At 34.2% G+C, this 19,421-nt stretch overlaps 1 protein-coding gene across 2 annotated transcripts in view; it reads right to left on the reverse strand.

The window, feature by feature from the left end:
• The window catches only part of LOC129442872 (SPARC-related modular calcium-binding protein 1-like), a 118,720-nt gene that overhangs the window by 71,129 nt on the left and 28,170 nt on the right, over positions 1 to 19,421 (reverse strand). For both annotated transcript variants that reach the window (XM_073864917.1, XM_073864916.1), the window contains exons 4-9: positions 17,500 to 17,612; positions 9,030 to 9,129; positions 5,496 to 5,546; positions 3,329 to 3,376; positions 741 to 830; positions 552 to 632 (exon numbers count right to left, since the gene is read on the reverse strand). In XM_073864917.1, coding sequence (XP_073721018.1) covers positions 552 to 632; positions 741 to 830; positions 3,329 to 3,376; positions 5,496 to 5,546; positions 9,030 to 9,129; positions 17,500 to 17,612 — 483 coding nt within the window. The remainder of the gene's footprint in view (positions 1 to 551; positions 633 to 740; positions 831 to 3,328; positions 3,377 to 5,495; positions 5,547 to 9,029; positions 9,130 to 17,499; positions 17,613 to 19,421) is intronic.

The following is a 19,421-nucleotide window of genomic DNA, read 5'->3' on the forward strand; positions in this document are numbered from 1 at the left end:
GCATTAATGAGAAATTGAACAGGTGTTCCTAATCCTTTAGGTGACTGTATATAGAAAGAGAGACAGACATACAGATTGAATGACTGATTCCAAAGACATCAGATATAACACAATTGAGCACTACTAAAAGCGGGCAATGCAACGCTCAATATGGCCACCCTGGCAACAAAAGTTCTGCCTTCCATTTGAAAAAAATCTATATGTAAGACTGACAATTTACTGGGAGGGGTGCTATACACAGAGTCTACATGTATAGGCTACATGCCTACCAATAAATTAATAAATCAAAGGGTGTTCTCCAAAGCGTTTTAAGCAATCTAAAATAAGTCCTGGTGTTCTTGTGAAAATGACCAGCATGGTGGTGCATGCGTGTTATTCCAGAGACATGTTTGATGCTTTGGAATATACATGACAGTTACATGTTACTAGTATCTTTCCCCATTCAAGTAGATAGGACTTTAGTCTTGCTTGACTTAAACAAAAGCCCAGAGGTGTTGCAAACATGGCCGTCTAGTGGCTTCACTAAAGGGTCTTGATAAGCTGATTCTCACCTGGTTTCCTACTGTTTGAACTGTTTTGTTTGTTTTCTTTGTATACCAGCTGCTTAATCCACAACGTGGGTGCTGTGATTTCTGTGTTTGAAACAGAAATAGTCATGAAATTGTCACATTTCTTTTGCCTCAGTATGAAACCATTTGTTTAATATTGTTTACTGATTTTTGCAAAAGGTGCAGACTTACCGTCACCTTCTGGCACAACATGTGTCTCCATGGTGGGCGTAGGCTTGAAGCCATCATCTGGATTTAGGGTGAGAAAGAAACGGAAAGAGACTACAATTATTGAGGTTAATACAATCTACTCTCCACAACTGTTGAATGATTGGGATTTGCACATGGCCCGGCCAATAGCACAGAAAATAAAGAGGTAGAGAAATAAAAGGGTATAAGAGTGAAAATGCAGTTGTGAAAACACAGAGATAAAAGACAGTCTACACTCATTCAATCACACACACACTTAATGGTAAACAGCATACATACTGTATTGTAAATAAGGTTTTATTTATGGATAATGTTTAGATAAAATGTACTTTTACTGTACATGTATTTATAAAATGTCAATTATTAAAGAATCAACATAGTCAAAGATGATTATTAAAAAATATTAAACTTCCTACTGTACTTACCCACAATACTCTATTGCATTCTGGATGTTTTCCCTGTGGCCCTCATCGGGTAATTGAAGCTCTGGCAATGAAGGAACCAAAGCTACACTGCTAGTGCCACAATAAGGTGGCAGTAGAAGCCAGGTGAGTTCATACAGTTATGCAACTGAGCTCAAATGTGATCAATGGACATTTACAATCTTTCATCTGTCACTGTTCTAAACATTCATTTTATATTATTTTTCCCCAAGACACCTTTTCAAGTTGAAAGAAAAGTGGTGGTGATCTAAGCACTGATATAAGAACCAGATTTTTTGTATTTATTGATTTATCTCTAAATCTACGCCAGGTAATAAAGTGTGTGATTGTACATAAAACTATCCATTCACAATAATAGCGCAACCATGACTGCCACATATTTATAGTCTCTATAGGGCTTTCAAAAATCCTTTCATAAAAATTCTAAGGCATCAATCAAACCAGCTTTGAGATAAACCACATGACATTAGATTCGAAGCAAAATATTTAAAAATCATAAAGAAGACTGAACTTATGTGCTTTGCGGCTTTTCAGGGCAATTAATTCATCCTTTGAACCATTGCAAATTATGAAATTTAACCCATCTGGGTTTTATAACTTTGTAATGTATTTTAGCACCTGGTAAGCACAAGTCTGTTTCAACAGTTGTATGTCTTTTTATTATTTTACAATAATGTTGTATTTGTTAACAATAAGTTAATGAATTAACTGTTACCAAATCTATTTCTCTATGTTATGCTATATTACTGGCAGTATTGTTAAGCTTATGATCACTATTCACCTGCTGGTGAAACAAACATCTGTTGTGCACACAGTGCCTTGAGTGCAGCCCGGTGCAGAAGAACTGAAGCAAGATCTGAAAAAACAGAACCAAAGCCAAACCACATGCACACTCCATACTGAAAACCCTGCAGTTCCCTAGCTTGGGATTCCCCATGCTGTCTTGCGCACAAATTTATTCACACTGCAAGTCTAGCATGGAAACTATGGACCAATTTTGCCCCTGAAATAGGGAACCAATCACAGAACGGGGAGGGGGCAGCAAGACGATGACGACGTCTATGCGACACACCAAAGCAGTTTTGTTTATCCAACACGGCAGCAGACGTGAAGTTACTTTTTGATGCAGCGTTAGATAGTGTTCTAAGTAGTTTTGAATGCAAGTTTATTTAAAAAAAGAACTTATTTAAAAAAAGAACCAACCTACTAGGCATCGTCGATGACAAAGTCCATTTAACTTATAAATGGTAAGTGGTGTTTATTAATATCATATTGTCATTATGCCTATACTGTGGTTGTCATTGTGCCACTAAAATGTGTTGCTTTTCAATATCAATATACAGCAAGTTGCATAGCTTTCAGCTGTGTGCACACGTACAGATAAAAGCTGTTTACGTTTGAATTCATGTCGCTTTACATAAGTCATCTGGTATAATTGAAACGACTGGCTATCAGCTACGTACAGACGCATTTGATAGACATTCGTAGCGCCCAATGAACGGCTCTGGGCATTCGTAAACCACGCCTTAAATACGAGAAAATGTGCATATGGTTCCCAGACCACATCTCAGTACCCCATACATTCCCAATAACCCCTTCCCACCACAGTGGTTCAAACCTTTATAGACCCTGCAAATATCCCACTCTCGAGACCTGTAAATGACAATCTGGCTTTCTTGACTTAGGGGTCTCAGAAGTAGATGCCTGTCATTTCTGCTGTTAACATCCACATTAATGTAGCAGTTGGAGATTTCATTGCTGTAATAGAGACCAGTGGGGCATTGGTAGAGCTCACCCTTTGAAATGATCGAAGCCTTTATTATGGCAGTAAAACAAAACAACTGGTCTAGGTTTTCACACTTTACAATTCTTAAGCAGATCTAAGTCTGAAGAAAGCCTGGCACATTTATGTGTCAAACCAATACACATGCCAAAATAAAAACTTTGATGTCCTGCTTAAACATTTAATTTTAAAGAAAAAAAATATAGATCCAAAAAGGCAAAGGTTTAGTGGTCTGTAGTTTAGTATCCTAAGTTGTTGTGCATTTTCAATACATCTAAAAAATCTCTCTCATACACAGACAGACACACACACACACACACACATTTCCACGAAACTCAGCTCACCTTTTCTGCCAGAACTAGGATGTCCTGGTGGCTTATCGGTTACTGAACCTTTAAAAAAAGAGAGCGGTATGTTTACACAACTTTTGCAACACAGTACAGTAACAGCTTCACAGTACTTTTGGAGAACAGGTTGAAATCTGTACAAATATTTTACTTGTAGGAACACAGCATGCAGTGTGAAAATTTTGAATACAAAGAATATAAAATGCAGCAACTGTAAAATCATTTACAAAAACAATCAAAAGATGCCAATGTGTACACCATGCCAAAACCAACAGAGCACAATTTTCTTTAAAATCTAGAAATGATGTTTTTCATCAATCTCAGTTCTTAAAATTATTCCTGGTGATTGAGTTAGGTTATTCCTGGACATAAAGAGTTGGGTACATTACATCATGTATATTAAAAAAGAAAGCACAAGGATTTGGTAGTAAAAATTATCTAAATAAACAATCCATTGATGCTTAGTCATTCCACTGGAGAGCTGGCTTTCTGCAGAGTTAACTGTAACATTGCTTTAATGATCAAGCAAATTCACACAGATCTTGTTTATAAGCCATTTCCCTAAGATTTTACCCTCCACAAGATTTAGGCCAAACATTAAGGTCATTTATACGTTCACATCACTTTTTTAAGTAAAAAGAGCCACTGTAATTTTGCACTTGATGGCTCTGAAAGCAAAGCGTGTTTTTGTGTTTTTGAAAGGATCCTTTAAAGCAACACTATTTAGTTTTTTTACCTTTAAATAATGTCTCTAAAATTATTTCAGTGATAGAACAATTTTTAACTGGACAAATTGTACTGTTGCTGCAACCTAAGCAGCCTCCTAGCTGCTACAAGCACACTCTGAAAGTGGCAGTGGAGGGTAGGAAACACAGCCCCGCCTCTCCCCCTGCCTGCAGAAGAGTGTCTGATACCAGGCACTGTTGCACTTTTCAACCACATAGGGGAGCTGTAAGCCATTTTTACATGGAAACTACATAGTGTTGCTTTAAAATAGTTATATTAAACCCAGTCTCACGGCAAGTCATGTTATAGTAACGGAAATTTTGATTAATTTATTCTTGTTTGATGACACAAATTTCCACTGTTTTTCGTGTCACTGGAAACAAATGTTTTTCCTTCCCAGCACGAATTTCTATCAATGGCTGTTCGTGTCCCATGTGGCACAACTTTCTTTATCGTGTCATTTGATATTTTATTCTCTCATCGTTGTTTTCTATTTTTTGACCATTGTCGCTTTGTGGTTTGGGTTAGAATCACTTTCTGGAACTTCCTAACCCAAACCCCAACTCCAGGAAAGAATAGTTTAAAACCGGACGAAAAACATGTAGAAACCAATGCATAAAATTACATCCTAACACAAACCCCAAATCTAACCCTAACCCCAAGCGACAATGATTTAAAAATAGGAAAGAACGATGAGAAAACAAAATATAAAATGACACGATAAAGAATATTCGTCTTCCAGAGACACGAAAACAGCGGAAATTCGTGTCATCAAACACGAATAAATTAATCAAAATTTTCGTTACTATAACACGACTTGCCATGAGACTTTGTTGTTATATTTAAAAACCTCTGTAGTCCACATGGCTTTCAATAATTGTTCTTTGTTAAATTAAAACTCTGTCATCATTTACTCACCCTCATGAACATAAAATAAGATATTTTGATAAATCACGGTAAGCACACACGTCATGGGACGTGGTAGGAAAAAAGTCAATATAAGTCAGTGTGTAGCCTTCAACTGTGCGGCTAATATCATATATCAAAAATCTTTATGCTCAAAAGAATTTACACAGGAAAAACACAAGGGTGAGTTAATAATGAATTTTTTTCAGTTTTGGGTAAACTTTCCCTATAAAATTCCCTGTGTTGACTGCACGATTTGCTTATTCTGCTGTGTTCCAACTAAAATCTACATGCGGACAGATCTCCAGTATCTAGTAGCCTACCCTAGCATGTAAACACTTTAATGTGACACAAAACAGATACTGCATATTGAAAGGGTTGCAAGTATACACAACAATCACAATAACATTGTTTTAAGTGCGTGCAAATGCTCAGGATTAAAAAGCATGCATAGATGAGAAGGTCAAACCAATAAAAATACTGCAGAGGGACAGAACCGTGAACAAAGTCTATTGGGAATTAAATTTACTACCTGACAATCCACTTGTACCAGCATGAGTTCCCATAAATTCACGGAAGTTACCTGCAAACGTGTGTGAGACATTTCACTTAAGTGGTGATTCATGGGATTCACTCATTTCTGGGACAGGACTGGTCTGTCATTTAAATGTGCATGAAATGAACAGCAGAACACTGAGTCAAGATCGTTTGCCTGGGTATGGTATTAAAACATCCAGCCTGATCTCACGAGAATCTGTACGTATTTATGAGTTGGCTAATTCGTATGTAATGTAACAGGGGCAAAAGGAAGTCGTACAAAAGATGTACGAAAGTGGTTGTACAAATTTATACAAATTAGCCATCTCATAAAACACGTACAAATTGCCATAAGATAGCATTGGAACATCATCATTGGCACATTTACTTTTTGCAAGAAATCATAAAGAAATAATGTGATCAAGACTATAAAAATATAACAGTATACAACAATTGTTACACAATATCTTGTGCTATACATTCTCTTTCCTCTGCTCCTTTCCCAGTTAAAAGAAATCAACAGTACACTACATGGCCTTTAAATTCTTGAACTGGCATCAGGTTATCATCACAGAATTGAAATAACATTCTAACCCAATTCCTGTGTAAAATGTAATAACTTTTACAGTGTGTTGAAATAATGAGTTAATAAAAATACTAAAAATCACAGTTGATATTCCTTATAGTTTCTTACAGTCACACTGGAAACGAAAGGTCAAGTGCATTGCATTTTGAAGTTTGCTCTGCTGTGTACTTTACATTTAAACTACAAAGCAATATGTAAATAAATGCTGAAATAAAGGATTATGCACATACAGATAGTATTTAGCCTGCTCATAGAATACATATTGCTGCGTATTTGTTAAAATTATAATAGTAGCATGGCATCAGTCGTGGCATGATGGGTCTCTCAGTGTTTCTTCTCAGCAAAATTCACTTCAACCATCAATGTCAACATTTTTGAATGCAACAAGTTTAGAATGACATCCTATAGCTAACAATTCACCGGAAATGACTGAACTGGCTTATCGAACGTCAGGAATAAACCGTGCATATGTCAATTCTGGAATAAAACAATGTATTAAAAAAAAAATTCAAACCAGCGTTGGGTCATAAATGGAAAAACTCATTTCTGTTCGGAACGACCCATTGATGGGTCAAATATTAACATTCTCCTGGTTAATCAATCAATGGGTTGTTCCGAACAGAAACAGTATTTTAACGTTTCCGGTTTTCGGTTCAACCCTAAAATGTATGTTCCTGAACCGGTTAGAACAAAAAAATAAAGTTCCCGAACTTAATAACGTTCCATGTCAGCTGTGGGACATACAAATAAGTAGGCTGACCATGAGGACATTAAACTTAAATTATGAGTCTACATAATTTTCCTTAAGTCTCTATCTTATCATCAAACTTTAAAAAAGGCTACATTATGTAAGCCGCATAACTGTAATTCTGACATGCCTACATTTGTTTCAGCATTATACATAAATTAAGACAAGGACAATTTCTGCCATGTCGTTTATTGGCAAATAACTTAAACAAATGTTTTTATTAGAAAAAGAATACTGTGGTATTTCAAGAATTTTCTTTGTATGTGTCCTGTCAAGAACAAAAAGACTGTCCGCTTGCTTTTTAAAACGCGTCTCTCCGTGTATGCACTTTTGAGTGCACTTAAACACACGCACACACACAGACAGAGGAAGAATTCCAAACGGTGCTTCGGGAAGAAGATGCAGCATAAACAGTCGCTCCACATAAAGTGAAAATTATGTTGTTTTTCAGTGCTTTATTCGCCATTCAACCTCATGTGCATCTGTGCGTACAGAAAATTGCTCACTTTAGCGCCTTTTTGCGGTTAAATTGTTTACAATCACTTAAGTGTTAACATTTGCAACACGTCAAATTATCAACTTTCACCCTATTTAAATTTGCGTATTAATTTGCAAATCACATGTGAGCCGAACCGTGGGTCGTGATCTGTTCAGATCGATCAACTGTGATCCATTACACCACTAATTAGTATTAAAAAAACAAACATCTTGAGATACTTGGTAGCCTATAATATTTACCTCTTATGATTGAGCATTAAAGACTTGGGCTTGAGTAGGCTACTTGCTGGTGGCAAGCTTCTAATTTTTCAGATGAGTCAACAACGACCGAAAGCAGAGGTGGAAAGTAACGAATTACATTTACTCTTACAATTAAAAACAACTAGTTTGAGATTTATATTCCCTTGTCGTTTTTGAACTATACTAAAATCCTCCACCTCTCCCCACTGTAAAAAAGTAACTTTTACTCTGAGTAAAGTTAAAATGATTTACTTTTTACTTTTACTTGAGTAGATTTTTAGACCAGTAACTTTACTTTTACTTAAGTAAAATATTATTAAAGTAACTTTACTTTTACTTGAGTACAATATTTTAGTACTTTTTCCACCTCTGACCAAAAGTATACTTCACGAGTCATATTGCACAGAAATCTTGTAAAAAAACAGAACGGTATTAACTGGTTACCATTATTTTAAATAAACAATTCTGTTCCGGAACATATATTTTTAAAGTTATTTATTATAAAGTGTTTGGTTTCGTTTCTGTTCCTTGCAAAACATCAAAAGTTGCTGGTTTTCGTTTTCGTTCTGTGAACCGGTTCAAAGCCTTGGTTAAAACAACGCAGCGTTTTGGGTTAAAACAACCCAGCATTGGTTTAATTACAACCCAAATGGTTGGGTTGTAACTTTTTGACCCAATGCTAGGTTGAAAATATCCCACCACTGTTTGGAGTGTACATAGCAACAGGTAGAAATAAAAGTTTAACAGGTGTCTCTGCAATTTGCTACAGATAAACTAAGAACATTGTAAAACATTTTGTGTCAATGTTAAGTAAGTGAGTGATGTCATGTAATCATAAAATGTTAAGACGAAAAAATTGACTAGAACCAGGTGCTCCAATCATATCCAGTCTGAATCTGGCAGGAGTCTGTCTTGTTATCTCTAACAGAATAATCATGGCTAATACAGCAGCTCTTCCAACCTTCTACTAAGCAGTTATGTGTGAGAGAGAGAGAGAGAGAGAGAGAGAGAGAGAGAAAATGAGAAAAGAAGGAAAAGCCATTGGGACTCCAACGTATAAAGATAAAAGATTGATTGAGTGTGAATTTGGAAAAAGACAGGAAGAGACTTAAGCAGACAAATAGTACAGAAAAATGGATGAACTTTCAGAGTCAGAGTAATTCCTTCAGGACACAATCCATCACCTTTCGGCTCCGTGCACAAACACAGTAGAAATAAACTAAACAGAGCAGTGGCTAGAGTTTAACATCTCGCTGACTCCATCAAAACAAAAGAGCACAATGTGAATCAAACAAAGTCTAATAGCTTTGAAAGTGATGAACTACAGACACAACTTCTTGGGAGAGGCACCTGGGTACAGCCAAAAGGTTTAGGGGTTCTGCTTTTCAGCATGACCTAAACACAAAGCGATAATCCAAGCAAACAGTCTAGAGATGTTATCAGCATACATACAGTACCTGAACACACTGGCGTTTTGTTCTGGACAGAAGAACCGCTGACTGGCTTGCCATCTGTTGTCACGCACCAGCAGTACCCTGTGAGAGTGTGACATTGGACCTGGAGGAGATACAGACGGATAGAGGTGAGAGGAAATTCCTGTAACTGCTCTCATATCTCCTGGATGACCCTCACAAAACGCCTCGGCAGTTGTGCTGAGGGAATACAGCTATTCGGAGTGAAAAATTGCTCTCGTAAATGATGACGCTTTAAAGGATGAGTTCACCTAAAAATGAAAAAAGTCATTATTTACTCAACCCTTAGGATTTTCCAAATGCTATATCGGTGACTGCTTTCTACCGAAATACAATGAAAGGGACTGAGGCTTTCAAACCTCACAAAAGACATACCAAACCATCCATATAAACTGTCTATACTGTAAGACATGTGCATCATATTTCAAGTTGTTTGACAGAACTGTGTAAATCTTCTTTTCATTTTTAAACATCAAACGATCAAACTCAATGGGGCGATTTCCCGGACAGGGATTAGATAGTCCTAGACTAAAATAAATGTAAGAGCTGTCCAAACTGTAAACAACCTGCACTGACATATTTTAAAATACATCAGTGTCCTTTGTTTTGCCTCAAACTGCACACAAGTAATGTTTTACTAAGGCATGTTTGTTAAAACTAGTTATATTTCCTAATATAAATAAGGTGTAGTCCTGGATCAAACTAATCCCTGTTCGGGAAACCGCCCCAAAATCTCGATGAAGTTTCGAAATCAAACAAACCACCAAGGAGTTATCAACTAGGCCTAAGATGTTTCTCCTTAAATTCTACTTTTATTTCTCCTTAGGAGAACAAATAAGAGGAGTATATAAGTTTGGAGCTGTAAATTTAATGTAGATCATACTGACATCTTGAACAATTTTGACTTTTATGTACACTTGGCAAATTTAACCCTTACGAAAGGAAAATATATCTATATATTGTAATATATTGCAATATATTATTTTACGTTCAATTTTTCAATATATTATATATTGGCAATACATGGAATAATATATTGATGGTACATATATTCTATATATGTGTAATATATTGTGGTATATTGCAAAATATACAAATTATAGCTGCTTTCAATATATGAAGAGTTTGGTTCCAAAACGCAATAAATCCATTTTGACAAATTTTGGTAAAAACGTGTTTTCTATACCAAGAAAGTGACAAGATGAAAACAACTATTTTCTGTTACAAACTTTCACATAGCATCTTTAGGTTATAAAAACATAAAAAATTCAAATCCATAAGTTGATTTTCAATGATTTATTATAAAAACGGATAATTTTTTCCACAAAATGCAAAAAATCCATGACAAGTTTTTATTCAAAATGCTATAAATCTATTGAATCAATAGCCTATAATGTGCATTCATCTTTGCCATGTTATATTCATTTAGTTGACTAGTTGTACACACTAATTAAAAATATAAACATTAATGTCATTAATCAAAACACTTACTTTGTCATTAAGATCACTGTCATTGCGGTTACTTGACGTCCTCGCTTAACGTCTTTCACAGAGATCAGCTGTAAAATGTTTTTGGTCCTGCTCGATTTTCGTTGACTTTGAGTAAAATTATGGAAAGTTTTTCATAAGATCCTCTGGGGTCAATGTGTTAGCATGAGAAGCTTGCTGTCGGGAGAACAAGCACCCGTCTCCCGAGTGCCTCTCAGGGAAAATATTAGATGCTGATGGCTTACGTTTCTTTCCCATCACAGAAAACCATCACAGGTTTAGCGATGCAATTAAAGTATTATTTTATTTTGTTTGTTGATCACGAAGTACAAAGTAGATGAGGAAAACTAGGACTCCGTGGACTCAGCGCGTCCGCCATTGTTTGTTTACATTGCGTGACTGGTGGGCTGTAATATCAGAAATGGATTTATTGCGTTCTGTAAAAAAGGAGCAGTGGCGTTTATCGCATTTTGGGAAAAAAGGGAGAAAAGATGACAGAATAACACGGCGGATATTGGATTTTGCGTAAAATTAAGAATTGACTTTTAACTACTGACCTGATATAATACTGATTTTGGCAGTAACTCATTTTTTTCAAAAATGGCGTTTATCGCGTTTTGGAACCAAACTCTTCATATAGTACATGAATATAATAAATGTGTTTATATATTTAAAAATATATGCAATATTATATTTATAAATATCCGCAATATTTTATTTCGATTTATATGCAAAAATGTATTAACAATATATGTACAGATATAGTGTCACATATGTTTACTATATGGTAGAATATATTTCAAATATATGTAAAATTATATGGAAATATACATGAAATATATGTAGATATGTGTTCAATATATTGTGGAATACATTTTAATATATGTAAAATTAGATGGGAAACATGTGAAATATATGTGCATATATGGGAGCATGTATTAACAATATATGTACAGATATAGTGTCACATGTATGTTTACTATATGGTAGAATATATTTCAAATATATGTACAACTATATGGAGATATATACATGAAATATATGTAGATATGTGTTCGATATATTGTGGAATACATTTGACATATATGTAAAATTAGATGGAAAATATATTGTAAATGTATGCACAATATATGTACATATATGAGAACATGCACATACAATGTATGAACATATATGGGGATATATACAGTATATGTACATGAAACATCTATTTAAATACTTAAATATGCAACCTGCAATATACAAACATTTACACCACATATTAACACAGACTGATGGATAATCTATCAAAAGCCACCTTTATTTTCTTTTAATCAGGCACAGATACTAAACCCAATTTGAGGTACAGTGCTACATAGGCCTATTAAAACCACAAGAGGTTTTGCATATGGTCAATCAAAATAAACATGATTGGCTTTACATTACATTACATAAATGTGTTGCATTGCATTTACATAAATTACATTTTAAAAGAGTGACATTAAACATATATTGCAATATATCAAAGCATATAAAGACAAACTATTACATGTAAAAAATATATTGCCCTTTTTGTTCTTGATTGCAATATATTTTGTATCATATATACATGTATGGTTTATGCATATATTTCAATATATTGGAAAATATTAATATTAAATCCCATATATGGGAATATGTTGCCTAATATATTACATGATATTTTCCAATATACTGCAATATATTTTTGTTTCGTAAGGGAAGCTTAGTTTGTTAAACTGTGATATCTAGTTTGAACATGTACTTGGATTGAACAAGTAGTGAGACTTATGGGTCTCTATGAGGAATGAAGTCTATGAGGAATAATTGAGATGTTAAAGAGATCTCTATGATTTCCTTTCTTGTGTGTAGGTTTGAATCCAAGGACACACACATACTGATAAAATGTATAGATTAAAATGGTTAAGTGTATAGATATTCACACAGTTTTTAACCTTAATAGCCTTACTCTGCAATCATTGTAATTACATGGAAAACAGCGACCAGACTCTGTGACCAAATTTTTAACTCTTTAAAAGTGCTTACACATGTACTTTGGACTATATCAAAACATGTATCTCTAGATATAATAGATGGATTTTCTGATAGAAACACATTTAAACGTGCATTTTTAGATTAGCGGGGCTTTAAACTGCTTTAGTTTTCAGTGGATAACAATTAAGTCTAAATGAGGGTGAGAAAAATCTAATAAAAAAAAAAATGGAAGAATCGTGAGGATGAGAAAATGATGAAAAAATAACACTAATGGATAAATAATGGGTGGGTTTGAGGTTCACAGATATTATAAGTTCACAGGCTTAATGTTTATAAATGTGACTGTACAGTCGTATGCAAAAGTCTAAAATTTTCATGATTTTTATTTATAAGTATTTGGGTGTTTGGATCCGCAATTTCATTTTGATCTATCAAACAAATGAAGGACACAGAAATATTTCAGTAGTGAAATGAGGTTTATTGGATTAACAGAAAATGTGCAATAGGCATATATCAAAACTAAATTAGACAGGTGCATACATTTGGGCATCCCAACAAACAAAAAAAAATCACATCAATATTTAGTAGAGCCTTTAGCAGAAATAACAGCCCATAGACGCTTCCTATAGCCTGTAATGAGTGTCTGAATTCTGGATGAATGCATTTTGGACCATTCCTCCTTACAAAACATCTCCAGTTCAGTTAGGTTTGATGGTTGTGGAGCAAGGACAGCCTGCTTCAAATCACCCAACAGATGTCCAATGACCCTTACGAAACAAAAATATATTGCAGTATATTGGAAAATAGCATGTAATATATTAGGCAACATATTCCCATATATGGGATTTAATATTTATATTTTCCAATATATTGAAATATATGCATGAAACATACATGTATATATGATACAAAATATATTTCAATCAAGAACAAAAAGGGCACTATATTTTTTACATGTAATAGTTTGTCTTTATATGCTTTGATATATTGCAATATATGTATAGACCATACATGTATATATGAGACAAAATATATTGCATTCAAGAACAAAAAGGGCACTATATTTTTTACATGTAATAGTTTGTCTTTATATGCTTTGATATATTGCAATATATGCATAGACCATACATGTATATATGAGACAAAATATATTGCATTCAAGAACAAAAAGGGCACTATATTTTTTACATGTAATAGTTTGTCTTTATATGCTTTGATATATTGCAATATATGCATAGACCATACATGTATATATGAGACAAAATATATTGCATTCAAGAACAAAAAGGGCACTATATTTTTTACATGTAATAGTTTGTCTTTATATGCTTTGATATATTGCAATATATGCATAAACCATACATGTATATATATGAGACAAAATATATTGCAATCAAGAACAGAAAGGGCACTGTATTTTTTACATGTAATAGTTTGTCTTTATATGCTTTGATATATTGCAATATATGCATGAAACATACATTTATATATGATACAAAATATATTGCAATCAAGAACAAAAAGGGCACTATATTTTATATATATATATATATATATATATATATATATATATATATATATATATATATATATATATATATATATATATATATATATATATATATATATATATATATATATATATATATATATATATATATATATATATATATATATATAATAAAATGCTCGAGTAGGAAGCTGAGATTCAGGCGTGAAGAGAGGACAGGATGCGTAACAGACACCAGCAACAAGGAGGCTGATAGATAGGTCCTGACACATGATCCTGACCCACACTCCTAATCAGTAGGTGGCGGTAATGCCACTAAAAGTTGTTTGCCAACTGCCAGTAAAACTCAAGAAGAAGAAGAAGAAAAAGAAGGCTGATGTCAGCAGGCTCCAAGGAAACTTCAAGTTTTAAAAGCTATATAAGTTTTCAGAGCTGGTGCTTTTCAGTTTTTATTGCATCTCTGAGAGATTTTTTTGAACAACTTGTTGTTCTGCTCCACAGATGCTGTTTTAAAACAGTTTCCTATAAGGCCAAGGAAGCTGATGTCAGAAAATCTATCAACATAGAATCTGCGAGCTAATGGCATTAAGACACCAGGTGAAGAGCAAAAGCATGGGTATGTAAGTGGTTTACATCAGTGAAGAACCAAGGTGGACTCCTAACCAGGATAATGGACTGTTCTTTTGGCAAATGTTTTTTTTTTTTTTGCTTTTTCACGGTTTCCAAAACTTCTTGAAAGTTTGTTTATTATTTATTTGTTCATTATTGTCTGTGCATTTTGTTTATTGATATTGTCTTTATTGATATTGTCTTTAATATTGTATAATGGCACTGCTGAAATTTTGAAATAATTTAAGTTGCTTCAATTTATATTTTGTATATTTTTTGTTTAATGGCACTCTTTTAAAATGTAATTTATGTAAATGCAATGCAACACATTTATGTAATGTAATGTAAAGCCAATCACATTTCCTTTGACTGACCATATGCAAAACCTCTTGTGGTTTTAATAGGCCTATAGAGCTCTGTACCTCAAATTGGGTTTAGTATCTGTGCCTGATTAAAATAAAATAAAGGTGGCTTTTGATAGATTACCCATCAAGTCTGTGTTAATATGTGGTGTAAATGTTTGTATATTGCAGGTTGCATATTTAAGTATTTATATATTTTAGATGTTTCATGTACATATACTGTATATATCCCAAATATATTCATACATTGTATGTGCATGTTCTCATATATGTACACATATTCTGCATACATTTACAATAAATATGTACATATATTTCCATCTAATTTTAAATACATGCAAAATGTATTCCACAATATATCAAACACATATCTACATATATATTTCCATATAGTTGTACATATATTTGAAATATATTCTACCATATAGTAAACATACATGTGACACTATATCTGTACATATATTGTTAATACATGTTCCCATATATGCACATATATTTCACATATTTTCCATCTAATTTTACATATATGTAAAATGTATTCCACAAGATATCGAACACATATCTACATATATATTTCCATATAGTTGTACATATATTTGAAATATATTCTACCATATAGTAAACATAAATGTGACACTATATCTGTACATATATTGTTAATACATATTCCCATATATGCACATATATTTACCATATTATTTTACATATATTTAAAATGTATTCCACAATATATCGAACACATATCTACATATATTTCATGTATATTTCCATATAATTTTACATATATTTGAAATATATTCTACCATATAGTAAACATATATGTGAAACTATATTTCTACATATATTGTTAATACATTTTCGCATATAAATCAAAATACAATATTGCAGATATTTATAAATATAATATTGCATATATTTTTTAATATATAAACACATATATTATATCCATGTACAATATATTGAAAGTGGCAATAATTTGTATATTTTGCAATATACTGCAATATATTACACATATATAGAATATATGTACCATCAATATATTATTCCTTGTAATGCCAATGTATAATATATTGGAAAATGGAAAGTAAAATAATACATTGCAATATATTACAATATATTTCAAGTAATATATTGGTAAATATATTTTCCTTTCGTAAGGGGATATTCAGGTCTGGCGACTGGGATGTCCGTTCCAGAACATATCAGAATGTCTTCCTCTGCATAAATGCCTTAATAAATTTTGAGCAGTGTTTGGGTCGTTGTCTTGTTGAAATACCCATCCCCGGCGTAACTTCAAGATTCCTCAACATTATTCTAAAAAATCTGCTAATATTGAATTGAATCCATGCGACTTTACCTCAGCTTTAACCAGATTCCCAGTACCGCCACTGGCCACACAGCCCCACAGCATGATGGAACCTCCACCAAATTTTACTGTGGGTAGCAACTGTGTTTTTCTTGGAATGCGGTGTTCTTTTGCCACCATGCATAACGCCTCTTGTTATGACCAAATAACTCAATATTTGTTTCATCAGTCCACAGCACCTTATTCAAAAATGAAGCTGGCTTGTCCAAATGCGTGTTTGCATACCTCAAGCGACTCTGTGGCTTGTGTGCCGATAAGGCTTTTTTCGCAACAAAGTGTGCTGAATTGTTGAATAATGCACAGTGACACCATCTGCAGCAAGTTGGTGTTGTAGGTCTTTGGAGGTGGTCAGTGGGCTGTTTTTGACCATTTTTACAATCCTTCACCTTTGCCTCTCCAATTTTTACATGGCCTGCCACTTCTGGCCTTAACAAGAACTGTGCCTGTGGTCTTCCATGTCCTCACTATGTTCCTCACAGTGGACACTGACAGCTTATATCACTGCGATAACGTTTTGTAGCCTTCCCCAACCATAATGTTGAACAATCTTTGTTTTCAGGTCATTTGAGAGTTGTTTTGAGGCCTCCATGTTGCCACTCTTCAGAGGAGAGTCAAAGAGAACAACAACTTGCAAGTGGCCACCTTAAATACCTTTTCTCATGATTGTATGCACCTGTCTATGAAGTTCAAGGATTAATATGTTCACCAAACCAATTCGTGTTCCAATTAATCAGTGTTAAGTAGTTACAGGTATTCAAATTAAGGGTGTTCATTTGACGCATATTGCACCTCATTTCACAACTGAAATATTACTGTGTCCTTCAGTTATTTGATAGATCAAAATGAAATTGCTTATTCAAACACCCACATATTTATAAACGAAAATCATGGACATTTCCAGGGGTGCTCAAACTTTTGCATACGACTGTATGTACATTACATTCATATGTATGTAGTCACCTATGTGACCATACTGATGAGAAAAACAGGGAAGTAATATAATTTGGATTCAGTTCAGGTTTTTGGAAGATTTTGAATGTCTAAGTTGTCCACCTAGCAATGCTATGCACTGTAAGTTTGCTTTAGGATTTACTGATGTGAGTAACAACAAATAAAATGCACACAGACCTGGGCAAATGTTCCATCATCGTTGCATTGTGGTATAAAAATAGATTCCAGTGGCCTCTTTGCCAGCTCCAAAGCCTGGCTCCTTTCCACTCGACACTTGGATTGGCCTGTTTCTGTTACATGGATACAAAAACATTTAATTACATGTTGAAATGTGAATATCACTACAGTCTACAAACATACCGTATTTAGTACATAGATGTGATGAGCTTATTTAAATGCCAGAGGAACATACATTTAAACTTTCAAAAACACATCTCTATTCACACAGATAATAGGAGCATAATAAAAGCAGAAATTATAAACAGCTGCTGTCTATGACTAATCATTTAGAACAGACTAGTCTGTCATCTAGTGCAGTGGCTGTTCTAGCTTGTAAGGCGCCCTGGGCGAAATACAGTCTAATTCTATTCTGATAAATAAAATTATGATTTTTCGTTGAATTATTCATTATGCATATTTAAAAGTAATCCAATTCAATAACTTGATAGTTTTTTTTAATTGGTAAATAAATACAACCAAATTAAAGTAGTGCAGTTGCAGTGTTTTCAGGCTGCTTACATGACAACATTATATTAAAAGATATATACATGTACGGTAAATTATACCCAGTGTTATGTAACCTGGACAAATATTGTTGCTCTATGGGGCAGTTTCCTAGACAGGGTTTAGATTAATCAAGGACTAAGCCTTAGTTCTATAAGGATATTTAAGTAGTTTTTACAAATAAACCTTGGTGTGCAAAACAATGGCACTGATATATGTGAAGATATGTCAATGCAAGATGTTTTTAAATTAAGGCAGCTCAAAAATGTTTTTAGTCTGTGAATAGGATAAGCTCTGTTCAGTAACCCCCCCCCCATGTCTAACTGCATATAGTAAGCAATATAACACATATAACATCTATTTGATCACAATATGTATATTATACTTTTAATGAGTGACATAACTCCATATAGGCCCACTGTAAATAAGTTTTAAAAACTATAATTCTTAAGATCTTACATCATATCTACTTTTTTCTGGACTTCACTAATAATGACTATTGCATTGCTTTAATATTTTTGTTACATCTACTCAATTCAATTTGTGATAGTAAAAATAAATTTAATTATACTAGATTTTACAGCTTTTAAATTTACTTAATAATGTGTAAAAAATGTTTCATAAAAAAACCAAAAAAAAAAACATGAGTAGATCATAATAAATGTTTATAAAGTGTATATATTTTGAACATTGTCCCAATTGGCGCACTTCATGTGGACTTTCGGTCTCGTGGACTTAAATTGCGCATGCTCGCTTAGTCTACGAGTCCTTAGGGTGTCCCATCTGTCATTTTTATGCTCATCAGCACCCCCTTTGCCTCCTTGATGCGATCTCCAGCGAACCCCGTACTGCAGCAGGCTTCCTGCACTTTACCAACCCAGAAGTCCTTGCGAAAGAGCAATCAGACCAGTCCGATGACAGAAGGGAGGAGTTCACACTGACGGGCAATTTCCCTTCCTATTTCCGGCGTGACGCTTAAGTCTGTCCCAAAACACGACTCCGGTGCACCCACGTGGACTCGCATCAAGGGTCCCTAAAGTCTGAACTCTATGATGTCATCAAAGTGTGGACTCTGAGGAGGACCACAAGTCTGGAGTGTGCCATTTGGGACAGGGCCAAAGATGGTGGATGATGGGGTACAAAGGATCATGGGTGATGTAGTGCGGAGAGTGAGGGCAGATGACAGGGGAAATGTTACACCTTTACGGGAGCAATCCCAGAAACAATTACGGGACGTGTTTGCATTTACACAGAAGGTTTATGGGAATTTTCTTGGATCAATGTGCTGTGTTAACGGGTTTATACCCTGATTGGTCTGGTCAGCACTAAAGAAAGTCGAACAGATCTCCTCTACCCAACAGAGTCCGGGCAGCAGG

This window comes from Misgurnus anguillicaudatus, unplaced genomic scaffold, assembly GCF_027580225.2.
Source record: "Misgurnus anguillicaudatus unplaced genomic scaffold, ASM2758022v2 HiC_scaffold_28, whole genome shotgun sequence".
Taxonomy (NCBI): Eukaryota; Metazoa; Chordata; class Actinopteri; order Cypriniformes; family Cobitidae; genus Misgurnus; species Misgurnus anguillicaudatus.